Genomic DNA, 18232 nt, shown 5'->3' with positions numbered 1-18232 from the left:
ATTTAATTTTAATTACTAATACTATAAAGTATAAACTTAATTTATAATTATATTTATAGTTAAGATAGCTTTATAGAGTTATTAGTATAATCTTAGAGTATAGTACTAATTATATATAAGTCTTATTATATTAACTGCAATAAATTATTTATTTATTAGACTAGGTTCTTAGTATAGAGAGAAAATAATACTATTAAAAAAAATCTTTTTTAAATTAGTAGTTATATTAAAAGACTATTTTAATAGTATTATTATTTATTTTAGTATTAATAACATTTATAAATAGCTGTACTAAAATATTTTACTATTAGTATATAAGTATATAAGACTCTTAATTATTAACTTAGTAAAAGTAACTATAAAAAATTAATTACATATAATATACTTATATAATTAGTAGCCTATTATAGTAAGTAGCCTATTTCTTTATTATATATAAAACGTCTAATTTTTAACTATTTATTAAGAATCTATTTTATACTTAAAAATACTAAATTCTAGTAATTAGTTTTTAATATAAGTTATATTATAGAAAATAATACTATAGAAATTCCTAGTCTAGTTATTATACAGCCTTATATAAGCTAGCTTATTTAGCTTCTAAATAAGAAATCTAAGTAAAAGGCTCTATAAAGCTAGAGTAAGATTTCTTAAGAATTATCTTCTATAATATAACTCTTATTAAATCTATATAATGTAATACTAAGTATCTAGTAGTATCTATATACACTCTATATGCAGATAATTAGTTTAATTCTAACTGCAGGAACCCCTATTGTAGTAGTCTAATTAGTTACTAGGTTACTTACTGCAAATAGTGCCCTAGGTCCTATATGCACAGTAGGGCTCTAATAATAGGATATACATTAAATTAAAATAGTATAGTATTAATAGGAAGAGGGTAGATAAAAATAAGATTCCTTAGTAAGTATAAGAATATAAGGGGGTTTTTCCTTTAACTCTTTAAAGGGGGGTTTACCTCTTATATATATATAGTAAAAATATAGTATTTTTAGGCTTAAAATAGATTTTTAATAAATAGTTAAAAAACTAGAGGTTTTATAAATAATAAAGAAATAGGCTACTTACTATGCAGGTAAATTATATTAAGTGTAATATATATAATTATTATTATTCACTGCAGCTGTACTCTACTATCTAACTAGGCCTTTAGTAGCCCCTTTCCTAGGCGCCTAAGGCTACTATAAAGCCCACTACTTAGGATGAAGCCTGCAGTTGGCCCTTTATTCCTACTAAGTAGGTAGTTATACTAGCTAATAAGTCCTATCTCAATACCCTCTGTGGCGCCCTTCGTGTGCGTTACCCTCCAACTCAATATCTCTATTCACCCCCCCTAGCTTGAGGATCATGGATGCTTTTGCGGCACACCACACAATTCGACAGCCGACCACTCACTCCACACTCGATGGCCTCTACTATCTCACCAGCAGCCCGCCGGAACCGTCGCCGGCCTGTCAAATCCACAGGGGTTGCGAGAGACGATTCAGACGACGAGCTCGGTATCGACGACCTTCCTTGGGAATGGATTTACGAATCTACAGACGCTGCTGGAACTCCAGACCCCACTAGTAGCGATGCTCAGAATACTCGGAAGCGCAAAAGAACCAGTGGAAAGGCTCCTCTGATCAAGGGCGCCCGGATGGGCAAATTTCAATGTCACATTGGGGATTGCGTTCTGCTGAAGGCCGAAGGTTCGAAAGAAGCCTGGGTCGCGGTTGTTTGCGAGTTCATGGAAGCAGATGATGGCGAAAAGGCAGCTAGCTTTATGTGGTTTTCGACAGAAAAAGAAATTCGCAACAAGGAGCGGAAACGGTTGGATTCTTTGCCTGTATGTTGCCCAGACGCAAGAGCGCCCACACCGACGCTTACCATCAATAGAATGAACTATACATATCCCCCTCGTGGGACGTCAACCCCCTCGCTGCTATCAACGGCAAAGCTCTGGTCTTGTCACATCGAGACTTCTCATCAAGATACCCGTCAGGAAAGGTGCCACGATCCTCGTCCGACTACGGGAAAACGTTTATATGCCGCCGTGCCTGCAACACAAGAACGGCGACGTACACCGACGAGTTTGAATGGGAGGACATTTACAATGCCAGTGAACGGGGCGTCTACAACTTGATTCAGTTTGTGAAAACCCATACCAAGTCGACTCGAAGGCGCCAGTTAGCACGGGAATCAACACCCGAGCAGCCGTATGCAACCTCGGATGGAGTCCAGGATGCCGTAACACCCAGACGGACAGCCAAGTATGAAACTTCTACACCCCGAGGAGGCAATCGCACAGTTACCACACCGTCGTCTCGCAAACGGTATGCAACCTCCTGTTTGCCAACCTCGCTGAAGGGCTTCTTGTTCTCTCCACTGACACTGAACGTCCGTATTACTTCTAGAATCATGGTTAAGAAGACACTTGAATTCACGCCCTTGGGCACCAGAAAGCTGTCCCTAAACCACCTGCAGTCGTCGCCTTTCCAGCTAGCCCGGTCCCAACTGCATGTTGCCTCTGTGCCAGCAAGTTTGCCTTGCAGGGAGAGCGAGTTCCGTATGGTGTATTCGTATTTGGAGGCCGCCATCGCGGACGGTATAGGAACTTGCATCTACATTGCTGGAACCCCTGGAACTGGGAAGACAGCGACGGTACGGGAAGCTATATCCCGCCTGGATGAATCCGTAAGGGCTGATGAGCTTGACGACTTCATCTTTGTGGAGATCAATGGCATGAAGATCACCGACCCTCACCAGTCCTACAGCCTTCTATGGGAGGCCCTCAAGGGCGAACGTGTCAGCCCCACGCAAGCCATAGACCTCCTGGAGAGGGAGTTCAATAACCCCAGTCCTCGCCGCACGCCATGTGTCGTTCTGATGGACGAGTTGGACCAACTAGTGACGAAAAACCAAAGCGTCATGTATAACTTCTTCAATTGGCCGGGCTTGCGGCACAGCCGACTCATTGTTCTGGCTGTCGCAAATACAATGGATCTACCCGAGAGAACTCTCAGCAACAAGATTAGCAGTCGTATAGGTCAGTTTGATGGGTTTGTGAGGGGCATGTGCGCGGAGAACTAATCTGAGCCCAGGTTTGACAAGAATTACATTTCCCGGGTACAATCATGAACAACTCATGAAAATTATCCAGTCCAGACTTGAGGGTGTGCCTGGAAATGTTGTCGAGGCAGATGCCATTCAGTTCGCCAGCCGAAAGGTAGCTGCGGTAAGCGGTGATGCCAGAAGAGCCTTGGACATTTGCAGGCGAGCCGTTGAGCTCGCCGAGGCCGAGAGTCAGACCGAGTCTTTAGCAGCAGGCCAGAAGGGGCGGCGGCCCGTTGCGAGCAATGGCAAGGCATTCGTGTCGCCGGCTAAGGTCACAATAGCAACAATCAAGAGGGCGATCAATGAGGCAACCACCAACCCCACACAGCAATATTTGCGGACTTTACCACTCGGACCCAAGCTACTTCTCAGCTCCCTTTTGGTCAAAATACAAAGAAACGGCACTATCGAGACGACATTTGGGGACGTCATGGATGAGTTGCATCGCATCGTGAAGCTAGACACAGGAGCAATGGATTCTGTCATCTCAGCCCTCACAACCAAACCGCTAGGAGGCGATGCCAGTCAGGGCAAGGAGAGCATGCGGGTGGCTGAGGCTCTGGCTCTTAGGCAGGCGGCGATCGAGCTGGTGAGTGCAGGCATCATTGTCTTGGAAGCGCACAAAGCGGAGAGACCTAGCAAGATGCGCCTCGCTGTGGGAGATGAAGAAATCAAAATGGCATTTCGGGACGATGGCGAAGTAAAGGCCCTGGGGCTGTACTTTTAGGTCTCTATACCACAGGAGCACATGTAGTAGACTCAGCAGTTGGGTATCTATTATTATGGCAATACAAGCATTTTCTCATTGCTGTTCCGTACTTAATCAGCTAGTATTTGCGTCGCGCAAGTGTCGGCTGCCAATTAATTGGGTGCGATTCAGGGGTCGCCTTCTCATCTTGCTTCCATATTTTGATCGTCTTGTCAGCCTCTCCACAGATCAGACGCAGTCCAGAACGATCAAAGGTCGAGCTCATGATGCCTGCCTCAGCGTCCAGGGACCCCGGCTGTGCCGTGGTGTCGAGGGCTTGGAAGCGGTGACCCGTCTTCCAGTCCCAGAAACTCATGGAGCCGTTGTCGCCACCGGAGAAGAGTACATTTTCTTGGTTGACACTAAGAGTGTTGATGATGGCGTTATGCCCATCAAAATTTTGCATGAATGCTCCTTCGGGACATTTCCACTGCTTGATGCTGCCTGTGCTCCCGGAAGCGAACGTGAACTCTTGAGGATGCGTCGCCAGCGCCCTGACGCCTTTCTTGTGGTGCGTCAAGACACCCATCGTCTTTCCGGCAGCTAGGTCCCAGAGCCTTACTGTTGCATCCAACGAGCCGGTGATGACCTGAGGATCAGCCTCCTGGCACTTGACGTCTGACACGGTTCCTGTGTGACCGGACAAAACATGGATGTTGCTTCTTGTTCGCATGTCCCAAACTCTGGCAACACCGTCTCGACCTCCAGTAACCAGTACGTCAAGAGTCGGATGGAGGGCAAGAGTGTAAACGCCACTGAGATGCCCGTGATAATGGCGGATAACCTTGTTCGTTTCAAGATCCCAGCACTTAACCATCTTGTCTTCGCCGCAGGAGAACAGATAGGGGTGGCGCGGGCTGACGGCGAGACCACGTACTGTCGAGATGTGCCCAGTAAGAGTAAGGCGTAAAGAGCCCGTGGCGAGATCCCAAATCTTGATGGTCCTATCTCCAGCACCGCTAGCGAACCACTTGTTTCCAGGCTCGACGGCCAAGCTTCGTACCCAGCCCAAGTGACCCGAGATGACTCTCATCAGCTTCCATGGAGGATGCCACTCGGGCCCGTTGCCGTGTGGTGTTGAAGCATCTGGCCGAGTCAGGCTTGATGAGTCGGAAGACGGGCGCTGGGAACCGTTTTCAGTCGTGGCCACCTGTCGATTGTTGGCAACAGCGACTTCGCCGCTGCTACTCTCGAGTAGCTTCTGGGCGGCAGGCTTCCGAACAAGTGCCTTTTCTGCATTGGGATGCGCCTTGCTTCTCCGGGATTTGGGAGGTGCCGGTTGTTTCGCAGCGAGGGCTGACGGGAGCTCCTGGACATCGACATACTCAAGTCTGAAGCGGCGTTCGGCGGTCGCCCTGTCGATAGGGTCCTCAACGGCGAGATTGCCGAGTTCAATCCGTTGCCGTTTCTTCGTGAATATAGCAGGCGAGTCGATGTAGAGGGATTTGGTTGTCTTCTGGTTGCCGTCGAGGAGCGTTCCCAGGAGAGCTGTGTCGGACGCTGGCCCTGTCGTGTCGGACATGGCTACGTCCATCAAGGTCGAGAGCTTCGATTCGACAAGTTGTTCCGAGCAATTGGTAGCTGCGAATTAATCGTCAAGGTCTCGAGTAAGGGTCCCTCTGCCCGTTCACTACGATATGGTGGTTTGATGAAGTGGCTGAAGATGCGAACGTCTAAGGTGGGTTGTGAAGAGGAAAACACCCTTACGCGTAAAACCTCTACTTGGAAATGCGCGTCCCAGACCGTCTATCCGTAAGTCGTGAGCAAAAGTGAATGCACAGACCAATCCTGGCCAGAAGATACCTTACCGTATGTACCTTGCCCAGACAGAAAAAGTACACAGTGTGACTTGAGAGTGGGGCAGAGCGCAATGCACCTGAGCTTCTTGTAGTTGAAGGCCTCCTGCGCCTTATACTGACTGGTAAGAAGCACAACAAGTCATCGTTCCACCCATTCATCCCCTTGTCGCACTTAACTCCCATCGGCGTCCCGTCATTTGCTTCAGACCTGAGTTCTTCTCACTTGTCACACTGCCTCTCATCCTTGATCATCGGCTTAGCTTGAACCCCCTCTTCAAGAATACACCCTCACACTCGGCCAAATTACCGTCGCCATCGTTCATAGGTAGTACTCTCTTTGTCGCATGTACATTTAAAGCACACTGAATGTCTCCAGGAACACTCACATTACCTGTGCAGAGGAATAGAGGACATCAAGACGTGATGGACGAGACCCAAGACCGGTTCCCACTGCATACCGCTGCACGAGAGAGAAGAGGTGAGCCTCCATGTCTCTCCCAGTGGCATACCGCCTAAATGCATTCATTTTGGCTTACGAATCGGCATAGTATCGGTGGCTGAGACTATTCTCAAGGTGCTCCCTACTATGACGCTACTTCGAGGAACAGTGTGTGCTGATGGAAGGTGTTCTGTAGACAGAGCCTAAGCTCGCCACTCGGGAAGACGAAGATGGCAGATTGCCCATTCACTGGGCTGCATCATCCAACTGCATTGATATCATCGTTTTGCTTGCGCAATACAGCAACTTTGACCCGGACGTTCAAGTACGCCAGCTCGCCTTACCTGCTGTGCATCTTTCACACTAATCTTAACTCCTCTATGTATAGGATGGCAGCGGCTGGACGCCACTGATGATCGCGGCAAGTCTAAAGGACGGCGAAGCGCTCGTTAGTTTACTGCTTCAGAAGGGAGCCGATGCGAATTTGAAAAGTGAGATATCGACCATCATACCCACTCCCTTCTCTTTTCCTGCTATCGAATCGTCTAACAGTTGCATGACACAGACCACAATGGACAGGTTAGTAAAGCAAAGCACCCCTGGGTTCCTCCCCTCAAAGGAAGCACAGACGTCCTAACCAGCCGACCTAGAACGTCCTCCACTTCGTGGCTTCCAAGAACAATCTAGATGTCGCGAAGACACTCATCAGTCAGGACTCTCCTGTGTCTACCAGAGTCCGCGACAAGCGCGGCCAATATCCCATTCACAGAGCTGCGGCCGTAGGCTCAGTGCCCATGGTGATGCTTCTAGTTAAAAACAAGAGCCCTCTCAACGCTGTCGACGCTTCGGGCTACACCGCACTGCACCATGCCGTTGCTGAGGGTCACGGTATGTGCCAAATATAACACAGACTTCAGTTTCGCATGATACAGCGGCTGCTTACATGTACGTGGCACTAGGCGATACAGCAGTGGCCTTACTCAAAGCTGGGGCCGAGTGCGACAAGAGAGACAACGACGGCTACCTAGCTTTAGACCTGGCTCCAGACAAGGAGGTCTCTGAAGATAGCAGTCTTCACCCCATTGGATAGCAAGAACGACATCGCTAACAATTCTTTCCAGGTTCGCCGCTACATAGAACGTGCTGCCGAGGAGGAAGGCATAGATCTAGGGACTAGGTAGTCAGGCGGCAAGCTGGACTAGCACGCCTTCATGCCTTGACTAGCCGTCGGGGTTGATGCCTCTTCATGTACATGCCATGGAACGCGGTTTGCCTGTCTCTGCTCTGAGCGGTCAACACCACACAACGATATTGTATTACCTGACCGTTCGCTCTACCAGGTCACGATACATGGCCTTCACATCCTGTACGTCAGCACGCAGCTCGTCTACTAGCTCGCTCTTCTCCCCAAGTAGTTCAAGCGTCGTCTGGTATCTTGAATTCAAGTCTTCGACCTGACTCTCCAACTCAGCAACGCGCTTCGAGGCCGTCTTGTTGGATTCCAGCTCCTTCATTAGTGACACAATCTCGGCCCTGGCTTCGTCCCTTTGACCCGATATTCGCGTCAATTCCTCCCGTGAGGTCACCTTTTCCGCCTCCAGTCGACGGATGGCTGCGCTCATCCTCTCTACCAGCTGTACCGACGGCCCTGCGCCAACCGTTGATACCGATACCATGTCCTGTACCATCCGCGGAGACGAAAAAGTCTCTACGCCATCAAACATGTCTTCTTTCTCGCCCGCATGTGACGTGGGTGTTGGCAGTGAGTCCGGAGGTAACTCGAAGGATGTTATAGACGGAGCCACAGGGCGACTCGAGCCGCTGGGTTGCATTGGTGGCCTCGTCGGAGGTTGGCTCGACATTCTCCTACCCCCCGATGAACCTTCTTGAAAGCCGTCTGTTCCGTTGGTCGGAGTTGAGATCTTACGACCCTTCCCGGATGTACTTTGCAGCAGAAGGAGATCGTTACTCATAGTGCGCGTAGGCACAGATAGCAATGGCGACTCAGGGCGACTGTGTATTCTAGATCCGGGCCCAGATAAGTGGTCTTCTATCCAAGGCCGACGGTCAGAATCAGTTCTTTCACCCTTCCACACTGTTTGCTGTTGCTTTTCCAGCTCGGATTTCGCCTGTGATAAAGCAGCCTCGGCGGCATCTGCCCTCTTCTGAAGTGCATCGATACGTTCTTTGTATGCTTCGATATCTCGCTGATGGTTGGGGAACTTGCTCGTCAGTTCCTGCAGCTCCTCATCTTGACGTTTGCATCGGCTCGCCTGTAGTACAGTCAGAATAAAGCTACACTGACTGAAGCCTGGGTTTAGTGCTCCGAGGTAGGTTAGTGTACTTACGGTTTCTCTGGCCTTTTTCCTCATCTCTGACTCTCGTCGCAGAGCATCGTCCCGCTCACGTTCAAGGTTGCCAACCCGAGCAATCAGACTCGCTTCGATGCCTTGCCAATTCTCCGCGGCAATGGCATGCTGTGTTTGCAATGTTTCTACTTGGCGCAATAGCTTGGCCTGGGAATCCCCCACGGCGCCAGAAGACGCCTCCTCTGCAAGCGCACGCATCGCTTCCAGTTTACCTTCCATGGCCTGTATCTCCGTCTTCATCTCAATCTCCACCATACGGATGCGCTCAGCCGCACGCACCGCCATTTCTTCTGCTTCGGCGGCGGCGACCTTTGCTCTGTCAGCAGCCAAGTTCTTTTCTACCTGCAGGACAGCAATGGTATCTTCGAGGTCCTTGACCCGACGTTTCTCTGCCGCGAGCGCCTCCTCATTGGCCATCGCAACGGCTGAGTGAGCCTGGTCTGAAGCCTTTCGAAGATCATCCCGCAATCTCTGGATTACAGACTGGTTAGCTGACACTTCGGCGCGCAACGCGTTTAACTCGTCCTGCATTCCATTTGAATGGATCAGCAGGGCTTGGTTCGATTGCTCGAGTTCCTCGACGCGATTGGCCCGAGTACGCAACGTTTCCATGTCGACTATCAGCTTGTCGTGGCGGGCGCGCAGTTCTGTCGCCGTCTTCTCGTCACCAGTGATTTGTGACCTGAGCTTCCTGATGATAGTCCGGTGTTTCTGCTCCATGGCAGCCAAGTTCCGCCCTTCTTCCATGAGCACAGCAATCTTTTCATCTCTTTCGGCGAGCTTCCGCTCGTGGCTGCCTGCCGGTGCTGCGGTAGCAGACTTTCGGGCGGCGTCAGTCGCATCCCGTGCCAAGAATTGCAGCTTTGCTTGGAGAGCCTCAAATTGCTCGACGTGACGATGTATCTCCTCCTGTTGTTCCTTTGCTGCCTGTCCAGCCATTGTTTCTAAAGCCTCGACACGTGCGCGAAGCACAGAACATTGCGTGCATTGGTGGTCAGTACCCGCCGCATTTTGGAACGATGTGGTTTCTGACATCACGGGCTCGGCTATTGTATCGCACGCGTCGGTTACACCGGCAGATGTAGTCTCAGACTGTACCTCGATCTTCGCAGTGGTTTGAGATCGTATGTAGTCTTGGGAGCATCGTGGGGAAGCCGACTTGGGCTGCGGTTTGGGCTGTGTGGGATTATCGGGGGCGGTGGCCTCAGCCGGGGGTGATGCCAGGGCCGAACTTGAGACTGGACTGCCAGGGGCGTTACGATCCATCTGCAGCATACCAACTCCGGGACGTCCACCGTCAACGCTTGGCCGGGCACTCTGGGGGTCCGAGGCAATACTGCGAGCGTCGGATGCTTGATTGTTCTTGACGGCCATAGCCTTGGCAAGGCGCTCCTGCAGACGGTCATTTGTACGACTACTAGTAGAGGATCGAGGCTGGTCTGTAATTTCGAGAGTCAGTCTTTGGACGAGAATGCCACGCCAGAGTTGTACTACGCAACAACAAGCGGGAAAACAAAGCCTGCTCACTGATTTGTTGCTCCTTGGCAGGTGCTGGAGCAGATGCTGGAGCAGATTGGGGCAGGTTGGAGCCATTCTCGCCTTCGGCGAGAATGTTGTCGAGCCGGGCTTCCACGCCGGCGACGGCTTGTTGTAGAAAAGAACCCCAGCGTGTCGACTTCGCAGGAGCTGCCATGGTGACGACCGGATAGCTTGTAGTCTCGGTTCCGAGCGAATGTGGAGGGGGCTGGTTATGCCTTATGGCTGTTGCGGGATTCGACGACCATGTACATTTCGAGCCCAGCGACGATTTTGAGTGAGACTGGCTATAGTTCGTGTGCTGTTGGTTCACGATCGATGTGAATGGCTACAACCAATGTGGTCGCTTTGGGAGCTGGTCGCGCGTTGTTCGGTAAGCGGACTGAAGTCGGATGGCAAATCGTGGGGACGATAGAGATGAATGGATGCTAGAGACAGATGCTATTCCTCTTGTTGGTAGCTGGTGATGCACTCGATGCCCACTGAGTGACAGTAGATTTAATGGTTGGGCCGGTGACAATGTGCAGCCCTCGTCAAAGGTCCAGGTGGCATGCAAGGGAACCGGCGCAATGTCGGCCTCGGCGTATCTAGGTAGGTAGGGAGGGTTTGCCCCGAGACAGGTACGACGAATGTGTATGTTCCTTACCTTACTTAGGTAGGTAGGTTGGTGCTTAGCAGAGCGCCAAACTCAGGGCCTAGGTACCTACCCGGTGGGTGGCTGGCACCTTGCGCTGCGTACAATAGAGGGCACCCATGTGTAGCAGGCTAGCAGCCCACCCTGGGGAGCTGAGCCGGTTGGCATGCGAATAGAGAGGAGTTAATAGCATGCGTTCCTAAGGCGGCAGAAAGTAAAGCAACCCGAAGCAACCCAGACACCAGAGGCGGCCTCGAAACCCGAAGTTTGCACTATCAACCCAAGTCAGCTATACGTCCCACGCTCGTCCGTTATATGTTAGGTCGTCGCATTGGGCTGACGTTACTCGAACCTGTCTTGACGCCCGCGACTCAAACACTCATCAATCAGCCTTAGCGAGTCAGCGTGAAGTACTCCGCTGCCTGGTTTACATGGTCCAGGACATCCGTCCTCGCACTCCAAAATGGTCCTACCACGAGCTCAGCCAATGTACCTTGCCCCGGGTACGTCATCTTACTAAACGTCGGACCTCCCACATCACAGACCGTAGGCAGTTCACTGTCAATGGTTCATAGACTAGGCGGCCAGACAATGGACCGGACCTGAGTCGTGGTCCCGCGCACTTGCAACTTGCAACGTGGAAAACCCACACCCCGAGCGGGCATGGTTCGGGTTGCAGTTCTTAGGGTCCCATTCCTCGGGAGCTACGTTACGATCCAGTCTTGTGGGACGAGGCAGTTGCTTCCCTTACTTGCCTATCTACACAACGAGTACTTTTGACCTTTGCAGCCACAACAATCACCCCTGTATGCCGCTTGTTTCCATCTGTCCCGGTCTACATGCGTTACTGTTACTGGCGATCCCTTTACCTTACGTTACTTACCTGGGTCTGTCTTGTGGCGCCCTAATTCAAGGTGTAGCCAATCGACCATTCTCGGGCAACGCCTCTATTATTCAGACCTCCTCCGGACGACCCGGAACATCGCCGCACAGAGTCTCGCTCTCTTCTTGTTGCCAGCCCTCCTCCTGCTCTTGCCCTCTCACAGCCGTGTTTCTGGAATCCGGGGCCTGGGATCCGGGACCTGGAGCCTGTGTATGGGGAAAACTTGAAAATCCCTTCAGAGTATACGAACGGCCCTACAACATTAACGTGCCAGTTTCATAGCTCTCCTCGCCCGAAGCAGGCTACTTCCTCTCGCCTCAGTGCCCTCCAAACGCTCGCTCGACGTTCATTAAACAAACATAGCCCGGAACCGAACTCGGTGAACAATCACCGGGCTTTTGCTACATTGACCGACTATTACCTGCTTGACCCGCAGACGATATTCTCCAGTACCCGACCGCAATGGCATCGGCTCCGTTGTTCGAGGCCTTGCGCTTAGCCTACAACGATGACGTTTCGGACGGCTACTGGGGTCATAAGACGTCTACATTGAACTTTTGCGAAGAGGTGAGACGCGTCTTGCTGCTTAGCCGAGCTGTTGAGCACTTTGTCATTGACCTCTGCTCACATCACCCAGGATTATGCAGTCTCATACTACTGTGCTGAAGTTTGTAATGTGAGTGGCATCCAACCGCTGGAGCGACGATGTTGCTAACCACGGCCCCCCGCCGCAAGACATTTACGAACCTTCTGTTCCTCTGGCTCGGTTTCAAAGGTGTACACAACTGTGTCTCTCAAGGACACCCGCGCATATTCCTCATTGCCTACATGGGTTATGTTATTGTCGGCCTTGGATCTACAGCCTTCCACACATCATTGAAATGTAGGCTCTTTACAATGGAATGCGCCCGTCGGCCTCCTTGTCCGTATTCGAGTACACTGCTCACATAGCATACATAGATCCAATGCAGATGGTTGACGAGCTCTCCATGATCTACACGACGTGTCTGATGGTCTTTGCCACCTTCTCGTTCTCGAAACCACCGCGTTTCGCCGTAGTTCTGGGGACCGGCCTCGTTTTCCTAGCCGCCTTCATCACGGTGTGTATCTTTAGTCCCCTCAATCAGAGAGCGATATCCGACGCCAGTGCGGGCCAAAACTGACATCATACTACCAGTTCTACTACCACATGACTAAAGACCCCGGTTTCCATCAAGCCTGTTATGCGGCGTTAACGGCAACGGTAAACGTGCCTGGTCCCAGACTCACACAGTGAAATTTTACTCGTCATGATCACTAACGCCTTACAGGTCGTTCTCCGCAGCCTGTATGTGATGGAGACCCAGCTGCGCCCGGTTCTTACCAAGAGGAACGGCGTCAAGGCCCAAGCTATCCTAAAAACCATGTGGATCATGGTTGGCACAGGTCTCGCCGTATTCCTCCTGGGTTTCTTCATTTGGAACCTGGACAATGCTTTCTGCAGCCGCATTCGACATTGGAGGCGGCAGCTCGGTTTGCCCTGGGGAGCTCTGCTCGAGGGTCACGCCTGGTGGCACTTGATGACAGGAATTGGTATGTATAATGTCGTTCTTTCGTCCATACTTGCCTCTCAGCGCCAACAACGCTAACATTATCTTAGGAGGTATGGATTACATGAGCCTTCGTGTCCGATGGCGGGGTTTCTGGCATCTCCATTGTGCTAACCAAACATTAGCATACTACTACATCACTTGGGGGATTTGGCTCCGTAGATGTCTCGAGGGCCGCGAGAACGAGTACAGGCTCGTTTGGCCTAGGTCACTGTCGTCGATACCTCTTGTCGTTAGAAGGGGAAAGGCCGAATGAGAGCTGCAGTGGTGGGCAGGAGTGCCATGATAATGATCGAGATCACGGCACGACGGTGAGATTCCAGGAAACAGCTGATGGCTTCAATGGTGAGGTAGTGTATCTCTGGATAAGATGCTGGTTGGATACCATGGCGTGATGTCCTGTGGTTAGACATTATTCTTGCCGGACGCCGGGGAAAGGACCTCTAGGTTTTAGATTTTCGAGTGCCGTAGACATGTCCTCAAACGACTTTATCTTATTGGGGGCTTGAGGCTTTATATTCTTGATTACCTAAGATTACACAACGTGAATGGTTCTGGGATGCGACGGCCGTGTCGTGCAATGTTCGACCTATTGCATCAATGTATCGATACTCAGCAAGAGCTTCAAGTTTAGGTATATCTAATTAGCCACGTATGCATTTAAACATGATGCCGAGCCAATGAGCATACGCACCGACCCTGAGTTGGTGCCAATCTGAATGGGTACCCAGAGTGATTGGTAGTACTTACCTTACCTAAGACATCATTCACCACGACCTCGAACACCAAATCGCAGCGACGTTCATGCGCCGCTGAGCCACTCTAGAAAACACAATAGTCGTCCGGTCTTCGCCACCGCACCCAAATTCACCTTTAGAGGCATTGCAAACCTTGGTCAATATGTCTATCCCAAACCAAGCGCTCGAAAAGGTGAGAAAAAAAGAGGGCAACCTGGTGCTCCTTCACTGGTCTGGACAGTTAGTTTCGGTCATGCTTACCCCCTTCCATTCAGTTGATCCGTGAGATCGAGAGCCAGGCCATCGTAGCCCAGCAGCAGATTGGCCAGGCTCGCACTCAGATGACGGCAAAGCAACGAGAAATGCGCATGGTGCACCTAACCTTGGATGAGGTGTCGACCGTGTCCCCGAACTCGGGTGTTTATGAGGGTGTTGGCAAAATGTATGTGAAGCCCTCATTGTTATTGCGTTGTCGTTCCGTCCGTTTCAGCCTACATACCGTCCTTGACGGATGGCAAGGGGGTGGGACGGAATGATACAGCTTGGTGACGATTTTGCTGACGCTGGGCTCTCGAGGGCCGGAAAAGGTTCGTTTCGATACCCACCCCGCAGTTGAAAGAAAAGTTGGAGGGCCAGATCAAGGAGAGGGAGGGCGAGGTTGAGAAGCTGAGCCAGAAGTTGCATTACCTGGAGACGACGTACAAGAACAGCCGGCAACACATTGACCAGATGCTCAAGGCACAGTCATGATGCGAATGTGCTTTATCGAGAAGAGCCAATGTCGGAGACGGACACCAGGTCGCCAAATTTTACTGAAGTAAGATGTATGGAAGAAAGATGAGGCTTTGCCCATCCTAAGGTAATCGACAAGGTCGGCGATGAGACGAACGTCTGTTCCCCAATAATCAAACAATTGCTGTTGTAGGGCTGGACTCATGGATGATCAACCCAACGTTCCTAGAGGGTTCCTCTCTGAGCGACTGGACAAGTCAACATCAGGTATAAAATTGACATAGCCTATTCTCATCTTTGAGGGCACATGCTTAACGTCGTTGGAGTGTGACGGGAGGAAAGGGCCAAAATTAGTATAAGCAGAGCCAGCCATTTTATGCAGGTTAAGAGCAAACGAGGGCCTTGCTCTGAATGCAAAGCTGGCACCATCCAAATGCATGACTGGGTTTTGTATGGAAGACTTGATGGTGGTCTGGGTAAGGCAGTTGGCAGGAGAGCGAATCCCGCGTGACTGCATGACTAAAGTATGGGATTAAACATGGAACGGGAAGTGAAGGTAGGATGAATCGATTGATTCCAGATATGTTGATACGATAATACAATTCGGCCAAAGGAAGAAAATGGTAGGTCGATCCGAAAGCCGATGTTGAGAGTTGGGTCTCATCCTTCAGCTCCTAGGGTTACTTCAGTAGCCGCTGAGAGAGCGTAGCGACAAGTGGTTCGCGACATATCCTATGCTCAGCCCCCTCTCACCCCCAGAACCTGTTTTTATCTTATCTTATCTCCAATTACTGTTTGTTTAGAAATATACGTATATGTATGGTTGAGAAGACGGACCAGATGACACTGTTGCTAATGCAGACAAAATGAAAGTTGAGCCAATGGCAAGAAATCTGTCATCGAGAGGGCGGCAGGCAACAAACACCCCCACAGCTGAACGCACAAGTCGACATGCTGCCAAGGTAGTGCTGTCATGGAAGCCTCGCTAAACGCATAACAGGCGATATCTTGCGCTATTTGCCAGAATATTAGCCTGCGAGGGCTGATATTCAGCACTGAGGTTGTGCGTGAGTGTAAGATTACCTGTTTGTGGGTAGGTACATAAGGAAAGGTGGGACGCAGATGCTACTTTACAAGCGTTGCCGTCGTCCCAAGGCTGCTCTGAAAATGGCTGCCTAGTTGGCTGATGTCCCAGTTGGCGGTGTCGTCCCATTTCACCATCACTGTCCAATCCCACTGTTGACAGTTGACAGGAAAGTGGAATCGAGCGTTCCGGCCCCCTAACGCTGGGATGGAGAGTGCCAGCTTAAGCCACCCGTGGCACCGTACCCTGAACACTGAGTACCCGCCAGTCAGTAATCGTGCAGCCCTACAGCAGAAGGCTAGGCTATATTTAGCTAGAAAGTGGAGGTATGGTAGGAAGCCACGTCTTTGGACCACCACCGGACGAATTGACTGCCTAGGATTGTGTCTTGTGCACGCCGACTGACCCATTCCCCCTCTAGCACGTACCGACGACCGCACGTGAAGCGACACCACAACGGCGTCGACATCCTCCGTCTTTGATGGTAATGATAGCCAGCATCCGCTGCTCGCCGTCCGAGCTACCAAAGCGGCGGTTGTCCTTAGTACCAACTTGGGTACGATAGGCCAGTCAAGAGCGGAATCGGAAGTAGGCAACACGCCGGGTAGACGCCATAATTACCAGCCTTACCAGCCCCTCCAGAAAGACGGCGTCTCTTCTCGTCTCGGGCTACTGCATGAAGCAGCGCCCCTTCCTTGGACCCCCTCCCCTGCCTCCTCACACTACCTGCCTGTATTCGTAGTCCGTCCTATCGTTTCCGACCCCTTGTCTTTTCCTCATCCCCCTCCCCCCTCCCTCGCACACGAACGTGCATACCGTGCGTCCCAACCGTCCCTCTCGACCATGTAAGCCGACTATCATGTCGCGCGCCAGACGAAGAAGGCATCTCGCCCCCCTCTCACCCCTGGTCGTCTTATGCCCTAAAACCAGAGAAAGCATAAAGTACCACCAGAACTCACCCCCCGCTCCCCTCTCCTCTGCTTATCTTCAACCGCAGCTCTTGTTTGTCATTCCCACTCGCCTCATCTGTCAAGAAATTGGACTATCGGATCTTCCTTCCGGCAAGCAGCTCAAGGCTGACCCTCTTCCCAAGACAATCTCCGTGCACATTGTACGAAACTCGTCGTATCGCGTTATTTTGCAATGAGTAGTTACTACTCGGACTCGGATGACGTTGACATCCGCTTCTCCAGGCGTCGAGCGCCGTCACCTTCACCCGTCCACTACGTAGAAGCGAGGCCGAGGCCGAGAAGCTACTACCCCTCAGCTCCTCAGCAACCAGCTTTCCTGGCCCCGGAGCGCACAGTCATCACCACTCGCACCCGATCAAGGGAACGTTCTCGTGAGCGCCGCTCTACTCCCCCAAGCAGCGCGCCCTCGGCCCCAACACCAGCACCAGCACCACCTCCGGTCATCATCAATAATCGCATCTACAATGAACACTCTTCGGATGAAGAGGATGACCGCCATATGCAGGTCTATCACTCTCGTCACCGTACTCGTTCGCGCGGTCACTCCTCTCACTCCCGATCGCCATCATCCTCCTACATGACCCGAGAGGACTATGAGGCGGAAAGGGCTCGCCAGGAGCTCGCCGAGTTGAGAATCACTCAAGCTCGCGAGAAGGAGGAACGTCGGATTCAAAAGGAGTACCGAGAAGAGGCCGAGCTACAGCGGGCAAAGCGTGATCTTGACGATATCCGAGGTCGCGAGGCCCGCGCGGCTGAAGAAAAGCGTTTCAAGACGCAGATTGAACTGGAAAAGTACCAAGAGGAAATGCGACTAGCAGATCTCGCCAAGAAGCGAGAAAAGGAGGCTGCCGACGCCGTGGAGCGTTACAAGAGAAAGGAACAAGAACGACTCTTGCAAGAGAAGAGGGAGAAGGAGGAGCGCGAGAAGGAGTTCCAAAGAAGACTACAAGAAGAGCGTCAAAAGGAATTAGACCGCTTGGCCAAGGAAAAGAAGGAGAAAGAGGAGCGCGAAAAGGAGTATCAACGACGACTCCAGGAGGACCTTATCAAGTCGGGTCTCGACGAAAAGGCGATTGCCGCTATTCTCAAAAAGGAGAAAATTCCTGAGCCTCCCAAGCCCAAGCCAAACCCCAATGCCGCAAGTGGCACTCTTGTCGCAGGCGGCCGCCCGACCTATACGCGCATGGCTCGGAGGCACCTGTCCATTGAGACGTTGAGAACATATCATGTTGAGTGGGAGCTGGATGTTGTACGTGGACATCACCCTATAAAAGCTCTCGAACTGTACTTGCTAACTCATACGACTCAGGATCCCGACTATGTGCTCATCAAACGTTGGGTTCCAGAATGGGAACAGGACACGCTGTGGAGGCACACAAGATCACTTCGCGAGAAACGTTCGTCCAAGCTTGTGCTCGAGATTGAGGACAAGAAACCGCACAAGCATGAACCCGAGTTCGAATGGGTTAGGAAGAAGAGTGACCGCAAGCGAAGTAAATCGCCAGCACTTCTCATGTACCTTGCGGGGGCCAAGCCGGCATGATTTATGAGAACCAAGTTAATTGAGAAACCGTACCCTTCGAAAACCCGTTAG

General features: G+C 51.1%; 7 protein-coding genes across 7 annotated transcripts; 5 read left to right on the top strand and 2 right to left on the bottom strand.

Moving 5' to 3' along the window:
• Nucleotides 1-1372: 1372 nt before the first annotated feature.
• On the top strand, nucleotides 1373-3844 carry CH63R_11880 (ATPase; the record flags this gene model as incomplete). The annotated part of the gene is made up of 3 exons (XM_018306854.1): nucleotides 1373-1849; nucleotides 1900-3049; nucleotides 3105-3844. The coding sequence occupies 3 exons, from the start codon at nucleotides 1373-1375 to the stop codon at nucleotides 3842-3844; spliced, it is 2367 nt and encodes a 788-aa protein (XP_018153695.1).
• A 100-nt stretch (nucleotides 3845-3944) lies between these two features.
• On the bottom strand, nucleotides 3945-5387 carry CH63R_11879 (Pre-mRNA-splicing factor prp46; the record flags this gene model as incomplete). Its single annotated transcript, XM_018306853.1, has 1 exon — nucleotides 3945-5387. One exon carries the CDS (start codon nucleotides 5385-5387, stop codon nucleotides 3945-3947), a length of 1443 nt encoding a protein of 480 aa, XP_018153694.1.
• Nucleotides 5388-6970: 1583 nt separating this feature from the next.
• On the top strand, nucleotides 6971-7193 carry CH63R_11878 (Proteasome regulatory particle subunit; the record flags this gene model as incomplete). The annotated part of the gene is made up of 2 exons (XM_018306852.1): nucleotides 6971-6991; nucleotides 7014-7193. 2 exons carry the CDS (start codon nucleotides 6971-6973, stop codon nucleotides 7191-7193), a joined length of 201 nt encoding a protein of 66 aa, XP_018153693.1.
• A 226-nt stretch (nucleotides 7194-7419) lies between these two features.
• Nucleotides 7420-10165, bottom strand: CH63R_11877 (M protein repeat protein; the record flags this gene model as incomplete). Its single annotated transcript, XM_018306851.1, has 3 exons — nucleotides 7420-8376; nucleotides 8452-9911; nucleotides 10000-10165. 3 exons carry the CDS (start codon nucleotides 10163-10165, stop codon nucleotides 7420-7422), a joined length of 2583 nt encoding a protein of 860 aa, XP_018153692.1.
• A 1822-nt stretch (nucleotides 10166-11987) lies between these two features.
• On the top strand, nucleotides 11988-13370 carry CH63R_11876 (Alkaline phytoceramidase; the record flags this gene model as incomplete). Its single annotated transcript, XM_018306850.1, has 5 exons — nucleotides 11988-12092; nucleotides 12163-12201; nucleotides 12497-12625; nucleotides 12836-13097; nucleotides 13165-13370. The coding sequence occupies 5 exons, from the start codon at nucleotides 11988-11990 to the stop codon at nucleotides 13368-13370; spliced, it is 741 nt and encodes a 246-aa protein (XP_018153691.1).
• A 644-nt stretch (nucleotides 13371-14014) lies between these two features.
• On the top strand, nucleotides 14015-14601 carry CH63R_11875 (Prefoldin subunit; the record flags this gene model as incomplete). The annotated part of the gene is made up of 3 exons (XM_018306849.1): nucleotides 14015-14044; nucleotides 14127-14293; nucleotides 14439-14601. The coding sequence occupies 3 exons, from the start codon at nucleotides 14015-14017 to the stop codon at nucleotides 14599-14601; spliced, it is 360 nt and encodes a 119-aa protein (XP_018153690.1).
• Nucleotides 14602-16810: 2209 nt separating this feature from the next.
• Nucleotides 16811-18181, top strand: CH63R_11874 (uncharacterized protein; the record flags this gene model as incomplete). Its single annotated transcript, XM_018306848.1, has 2 exons — nucleotides 16811-17887; nucleotides 17948-18181. The coding sequence occupies 2 exons, from the start codon at nucleotides 16811-16813 to the stop codon at nucleotides 18179-18181; spliced, it is 1311 nt and encodes a 436-aa protein (XP_018153689.1).
• Between the last annotated feature and the right edge of the window lie 51 nt (nucleotides 18182-18232).

This window comes from Colletotrichum higginsianum, chromosome 8 (assembly GCF_001672515.1).
Source record: "Colletotrichum higginsianum IMI 349063 chromosome 8, whole genome shotgun sequence".
Taxonomy (NCBI): Eukaryota; Fungi; Ascomycota; class Sordariomycetes; order Glomerellales; family Glomerellaceae; genus Colletotrichum; species Colletotrichum higginsianum.
Note: the sequence above shows the minus strand (reverse complement) of the source record. Positions and strands in the feature narration are given on the sequence as shown.